This window comes from Neurospora tetrasperma, assembly GCF_000213175.1.
Source record: "Neurospora tetrasperma FGSC 2508 unplaced genomic scaffold NEUTE1scaffold_3, whole genome shotgun sequence".
In the NCBI taxonomy this organism is placed as follows: Eukaryota; Fungi; Ascomycota; class Sordariomycetes; order Sordariales; family Sordariaceae; genus Neurospora; species Neurospora tetrasperma.
This window is the reverse complement of record NW_009799101.1, coordinates 3,958,176-3,964,941: the sequence shown is the minus strand read 5'-3', so window position 1 is coordinate 3,964,941 and position 6,766 is coordinate 3,958,176. Positions and strand designations below refer to the sequence as shown.

Here is a 6,766-nt window from a genome sequence, read left to right as displayed (position 1 = left end):
CCCCCCCCCCCCCCCCCCCCCAAAGTACTCTGGTGGTGGTGGACTGCCTGGTGGGTGGGTGTGGTGGACTGTCCGTGGTGGTGCCGCCGCCGCGTGCGCGCAATCAGGCAAAGTGGAAAGGGGAGAACGGGACCTCGCTTCGGTCCAAACTTCTCCAGACCGTTGGACCGTTTTTTAGTAGTTTTTTTTTTTTTTTTTTTTTTCCTTTGGGTCTAACCCCTTGATATTTTCCCGTGGTTTTGGTTCTTGGATGGCTTTAGTTATCGTCAATTCTTTTCCTCTATCACCGTCACGGTTCGAACTTCCATTTCACCCAACCCGCCTGTTCGGACGATAGAATCTCGTGCGCCTACATCGGCCTACACCTCTCCCGAGCCAATATATCGGTCAAGACTTTGGACCCCTGAAATAAGCGCATGAGCCACGGCACGCCAGCGGCATATACTACTCTTCCGCCCCGTCCACCTCCGCACCTCTTCGAAGCCCGACTCGAGTTCACCTTTGACGCAAGGCACTCCCCATCTTGGATACCAAAACACGATTTTAGGATTCCCGCCGCCAATTGCCACCCAATCCACCTCAGCTACGCACCGTGGAAGCTGTGGAAGCTTGTTGCATTCCATTGTCTTGCTTTGGCGTTGAAACTGGTCTCAGCCCCAGACATCACCCCCATATTGTACACATTGGCCAGCCGAAGCAGTCAATACTCTCTCTGTATTCCTAGAATAACACGGCGGTAGAGGAGCCGAACATTCGGTCGCCTGGACTTGAAGAAACACTCCGGCCCCGCCAAACAGGACATAAGCCGACCGGCCAGACCAACAACGGCTAGATTCGCCTACCGGGGACTACCAGGGGACACACAGGAGAACAGACACGGGACCTCCAGGGATACTGTGGCATTCCAAACTTTTACTACATCATGCCCCTTAGACCCAATCCTGCTCTGCCCCCCTCGCAGCCAGCAAGAGACTTACCGCCTCCCCAACGCCCCATTGAACGTCCAACACCTCCTCCCAAAGCCCTAGCCCTGCGAGGATCGCTGGATAAGATCAGATCCGTCAGTTCAGAGCACAACGCCGTCCCCCCCAGAGTCCCAGAAAAGCCGCGCATAGTGCCCGCTCCACCGCCTCGCCCATCCTCGACCATCATCCTCCCAGCCCCCTCCACCTTGGCCCCCTTGCAAGAGTACCACAGCGGGTTTTCTGAGCAAGACGCTGAGTCGGGCTCGGGTCTAAACAAACATCGCCGCGGGACATCGTTCCCGAACCTGATCGCCCTCACCTTTGGCACCGAAAACCAGCCCGCCTCCTCGTCGGAGCAAACCGACAATTCCCAAGGAGCGTTTGCCGACTGGCTCAACAGCTCGGGCGCGGCAGCAGCAGAAGCATTGGGAATGGCTCCCACCTTAACAGCCCGCAGTAGCAAAGCGAGCAAGGCGGCGGACAATCAGTCCCTGACCGGCTCCGTTCGCGACGGCGACACCTCCTTGGACAAGACGCCCACAAGGTCGCGTAGACGCGGGACCAACGCCAGCCAGTTCAGCAACCGCAGCAGCATGCATGAGCCATCTACGCCCAAGGGTAACGTCACCTCCCGGCTCATATCGGCCATCTCGTCCAAGTTTACACCGGGCCCGGCAGCGTCCTCTGGCCCTGCCGTTGACGACGACGAGATCCTGAACCTCGACATCGAGGCCGCCCTGTTCCCTCCCAATGGGGCTGCGCCCAACAGCGACACCTTCTCCCCGGCCGCGTACAAGGACCTGCAGGCCAACGCCATCGGCCTCCTCACCAAGATGCAAGCCGCCTTCCGCGAGCGCGTAATCACCATCCGCGACCTGGAAGCCGAGAAGTCTGCCCAGCGCGACGAGATCGAGGCGGCCGAGACGCGCGCCCAGCACCTGAAGATGCAGCTCGAGGGCATGGCGCGTAAGGCTTCTGAGCACGAGCAGGCCATCCAGAAGCTGATGGACGAGCTCGCCTTTGAGCGCAGCAAGTTCCGTCCCGTCCCACAGCGCACGTCGACCATCATGTCCGAGTGCAGCGTTGTGTCGGAGGACCTCGGCGTCGACGCCGACTACAACGCCCGGCGCAAGTGGCGCGAGAGCGCCAGCACCATCAAGACGGACTACTCGTACTCGACTGACACCGACAGCGTCGCCGAGAGCGAGAGCGTGTTCTCCGCGCGGTGCCGCAGCCCCATCGTTCCTGGTGGCGGCTTTGATGGTACCATGAGCATCGTCAACAGCCCCGCTCCCTCAGTAACGACGTTGCAACGGAACGTAAGCGTCACCAACAAGAGGAGGTCCATGGGCCCCCCTCCCCCCGTCCCGACCACCCCCAAGCCCAAGATCATGGGAACCCAGATGAGCGCCTTCCAGAAGATTATCAGGGGCATCGCGCCCGGCTCGGACGAGAACGGGTGCGTGAACTGCAGGGGCCAGGACGCTAGCATGGCTTGGGACACGGTCGGCTTGCTGCGTGACGAGAACAGGCACTTGAAGGAGCGCGTGGGCGAGTTGGAGATGGCGGTCGAGGGATGTTTGGACTTGGTTAACGGCATTGGCCTGTAAAAGCTGTTGTCGTTCCAATCCAGCTGATGTGGCGTTTAAGGGTTTTTATGACTTGGCCTTTGGCTTTTGTTTTGCCTTTTGTCTCTTCTTTTCTTTTTTTCGATTAATGGCCGTGGATGATGACAACAACAACAAAGATTTAGCATGACCTAGACCGCCGCGGGCTAGACTCTGGATTTTGTTTCTTTTTTGCATTGTGTGTCCGTGGGTTCCGTTGAAACAGATACCATATTTGTTTGATACTAAGATGATATATATACCAGAATGGGGGGTTGGCTTATGTAGGTAGTATGGGAGGATTTTAAAGGGAGAAGAGACAGAAAGGGCTTTTATGATGTCGGGATGAAGTGGACAACGAGGTGACCGATCACAGTCAACACAGAGCCTGTAAAAAGACAGATAATGTATATAAAAGCCGGGGTCCCTTTTTTTGATTTCACTGCTTTGTGTCTATAAGTCAAGAATATGTCCATAAGAAACCCCCGCCGGCGCGTGCGTGCATATATGTCACTGCCCAACATGCCTGTCTGTCGGAACACATGATGAGAAGCAGATTGTGGTATAAACATGTCCCAAGAATCACACGAACCTGAACATCTCGATCACTTTGGGAAATATGTATGTATGCTCATCACGGAGACCAGTCTACAATAGGCACCGCCCTCCCTCAACAACCGCTCCGGGTCAAGTGCAGTACTGTCATATTGCTCTTCTGTATCTTTCCCGCCATCCGAGATAGACTTCCCTGGTGAAGCTCTTTCAACCAGAGCTCGGCTGCCAGCTATCTGCTATACCTGGCGTTTGTAGGCGTCCTGTTTGTCGTTTTTGTCTTTGTCGACCCCATATCAACGGCCTGTCCCCCTCTGAATATCCACCCGGATCCACCCAGTCCGACTCAGACACTCTTCTCCATCTCATTGTCCATCCCCACCTATATCTCAGTGCGCAGTGACGGCGGACGCAGTACCATCGTGGTGGTGCTTATCCTTGAGAAAGAGATGCTCGTAAACGCAGTAAATAGCAAAGGCAACGGAGGCGGTGCCAAAGCCAGGAAGAGCGCCCTTGAAGCGCTCGGAGCGGGAGAATTGGCCGGTGGTACGCCAGGACTCGCTGTTTTTGGGAAGTGGGGGATTCTCGCGTTGGTTATCAAACTCTCCTCCACCAAGAGCACAGCGTCGAAAACCTGTACTCACTTCTTGATCCAAGGATCGTGCTCGGGCACACGGGCAGCTCTACGGAACTCGCTGATGTTGAACCCCGTGGGGTTCTTGGGGACGGCGCGGAGGACTCTTTCGTTGTTGTTAGGAATCGCAAAGCTGATACTTGTAGTCGTAAGTGAGACTCACCGTGTGACGCGCATTTTGGTGACGGCAATTGCTTGTTAACGTCGATGCGGGAATGGCTTCACCAGAGCTGCTTCGATTGGTTTGGCGACGTCGACGACGTTGTCGCCCGCACCCGACGTGCTTGGCCTGTGCGGCTGCTTAGTGTGTAGTGTATACTACGTACAGACACCCGCACCACCATCCCCAACCCTGTCCTTGGCGGCAGAAAGGGGGCCCGTCCTCTCTCATAGGGAACACTGCAACCATAGGTAGCTGGCTCGTGCGCCGAGTCAGGAAATGGTACGTACCTGGTTGTAGTGTACCTGTGCTTGCTGGCACTTTGACATCAACCTCGACTGTGCTCCTGGTGGCCCGTGCAATCGACAGCCTGCCGCCTCGGCCGCCTCCAACGTCCAGTTCCATTCAACACACTGCAACTGGAACTGGAGCAAGTGAGCGAACCCAACAACTCAGATAGCAACTGCTGTTGACAGCCCTCGACCGTGCACCCGAAACGCACAGCACTCATCCAGCTTTCGACCCGTCCGACGAAATCTGTCAACACGCACCACAGAACTTAGCCTCTTACTTGCCAGGCTGTACCCCTCCGTACTCGTTCCCCTCGACCGCAGTCGCACCGATCCTTTGCCTGCCAGCCACGACGACGATATCATCCAGTCCACATAGGCCGATCCCACCGCCGGCTGAGCGCTCGGCCGCCCCTCCGTCATCCCGCAGAGCAGCGCCTGGTCAGGAATGGTGCATACGCGGCGCACACTTCTAAGAGCAACCTTTACAAGTCCGATATCACGATAGACGCACAGCATCGAACCCGTCTAGTGGCTGTCGCTCTTCCGCGATGCCTCCTCCACCCATCAACAGGTTCCCCAGCGGACCTTCGCCCTACCATCAGCAGTTTCCTACACACGGCCAGCACACGGCAAGCCATCCTCCGCAGCTGACAGGAAACCCCGCCTACCTCAACCAGAACGCCCAAGTGAACCCCTTTTCAGCAAATAGCAACCTATTAGGCCTCGGCGGGGGACTAAATGCTGGGGGTGGCGGCTTCAATGTGGGGGGAGACTCGGGGCTGGCAAGCCATGCTGCGAGGATGGGATTCCAGCACGGGGCCCAACTGCAGCAACAACAGCAGTCCCAACAACAACAACATCAGCAGCAGCAGGCCCAGCAACAGACGGCCCAACACTCACAACATGCCCAGCATGCCCAGCACCAACAGCACATGCAACACGCACCACAACAGGGTCACGGTGCCCTTGCCGACCATGTCACGCGATCGCAGAGCAAGAGCCGGATACGAGAGGTGTGGAGGCACAACTTGCACGAGGAGATGGCCATACTGAGAGACTTGGTGGACAAGTATCCGTACATTGCTATGGTGGGACTGCAGTCACCCCCTTACTGGGAGAGGAGAGCTTGGAAATGGCTAACGTGGGTTGGACTTCTTTCTAGGACACCGAGTTTCCCGGCGTTGTGTCGAGACCGATGGGAGGTTTTAGGGGAAAGAGTGATTACCATTACCAATGTCTCAGGACCAACGTCGACATGTTGAAGGTCATCCAGATCGGCATCGCCCTATTCAACGAAGACGGCGAGCAACCCCCTGCGCGACCAAACTCGACTGATGCTATGGATCTCGCAGGGAAAAGGGCGGCCAATCAACAGGGGCCGTTTCCCTTCGCGTGGCAGTTCAACTTTAAATTCTCTCTTAAGGAGGACATGTTTAACCAGACCTCGATCGAGTCTCTACAGCAAGCCGGTATCGACTTCAGCCTACTTGAGCGGGATGGCATCGACCCCAAGGAATTCGCCGCGCTGCTTATCCCATCCGGCTTAGTGTGTTTTGAAGACGTGCGCTGGATCAGCTTCCACGGCGGCTACGACTTTGGGTATCTTACAAAACTTTTGATCTGTTCTCAGCTTCCTAACGACGAGGTTGAGTTTGATCAGATCATGAAGCTTTACTTCCCTTCGACGTACGACGTTAAGCATCTCATGAAACACGCTATCAAGCAGTACAACAGCGGTGCGCTGACCCCCAATGACCCGGGTGCGGCCGAAATCCTCCAAAAGTTCGAGCAGAAATCAGGTCTTGAACACATCGCCGACACTCTCAAGGTTAAGCGCGTGGGTAGTGCACATCAGGCGGGCAGTGACAGCCTTATCACTGGCAAGGTCTTCTTCGAGCTACGGAAGCGCATCTTCAACGGAGATATTGGTGGCGAGCACGTCGGCAAGGTCTGGGGTCTCGGCATCCCCGATTTCTCCGTCGTTGCCAGCCTTCCCACTCTTAACACGGCAGCCGCGACTGCTAGCAATAACAACACTAACAACACCAATACCGAGAGCTCAGCGACTGGGCAGCAGGCAAACGGTGCGCAGAACGGAACGCCCAGCACGCCCAACGGTGCTCCAGTAAACCTCGCCGGCGCGCTCGCGGCTGCGGGTGCCAACGCGGCTCAAGCGGCCGTTGCTGCGCAAGCTGCTGCCGCCGCCTCGCACAACACCAACGGTGGTGCGGCGGCGCTGGGCAACCTCGGACCGATGACGCCCGGCGGTGGAGGTGGCGTGTTCGGCCAGTTCGCGTTCGGCTCCAACAACAACACCAACAGCAACAGCAACCGAGGCTAGCGACATCCGGGGGCAGGCTCTAATATGACGGTGGTTGGAGGCGATGGACGGGTGCAAACAACAACAAGCGTCTCTTAGTGGGACATGCTACTGGTCCTTTTCTTCCTCTTCTTCCTCCTAGTCCTCCTGGGTTGGTACAACATCTATATCCTCATTTAACCCGTGCCGGTGCCTCCTCCAGCGCCAGCGCTGGTATGGGACCCAGTCCACCGAC

General features: G+C 56.8%; 3 protein-coding genes across 3 annotated transcripts; 2 read left to right on the top strand and 1 right to left on the bottom strand.

Annotated features, from left to right (window-relative positions):
* Nucleotides 1-922: 922 nt before the first annotated feature.
* On the top strand, nt 923-2,628 carry NEUTE1DRAFT_146664 (uncharacterized protein; the record flags this gene model as incomplete). Its single annotated transcript, XM_009852993.1, has 1 exon — nt 923-2,628. One exon carries the CDS (start codon nt 923-925, stop codon nt 2,573-2,575), a length of 1,653 nt encoding a protein of 550 aa, XP_009851295.1.
* Nucleotides 2,629-3,184: 556 nt separating this feature from the next.
* Nucleotides 3,185-3,988, bottom strand: NEUTE1DRAFT_117116 (NADH:ubiquinone oxidoreductase 10.6kD subunit; the record flags this gene model as incomplete). Its single annotated transcript, XM_009852992.1, has 3 exons — nt 3,185-3,685; nt 3,769-3,864; nt 3,922-3,988. 3 exons carry the CDS (start codon nt 3,933-3,935, stop codon nt 3,514-3,516), a joined length of 282 nt encoding a protein of 93 aa, XP_009851294.1.
* A 771-nt stretch (nt 3,989-4,759) lies between these two features.
* Nucleotides 4,760-6,552, top strand: NEUTE1DRAFT_82608 (uncharacterized protein; the record flags this gene model as incomplete). Its single annotated transcript, XM_009852991.1, has 2 exons — nt 4,760-5,299; nt 5,374-6,552. 2 exons carry the CDS (start codon nt 4,760-4,762, stop codon nt 6,550-6,552), a joined length of 1,719 nt encoding a protein of 572 aa, XP_009851293.1.
* Nucleotides 6,553-6,766: the final 214 nt, after the last annotated feature.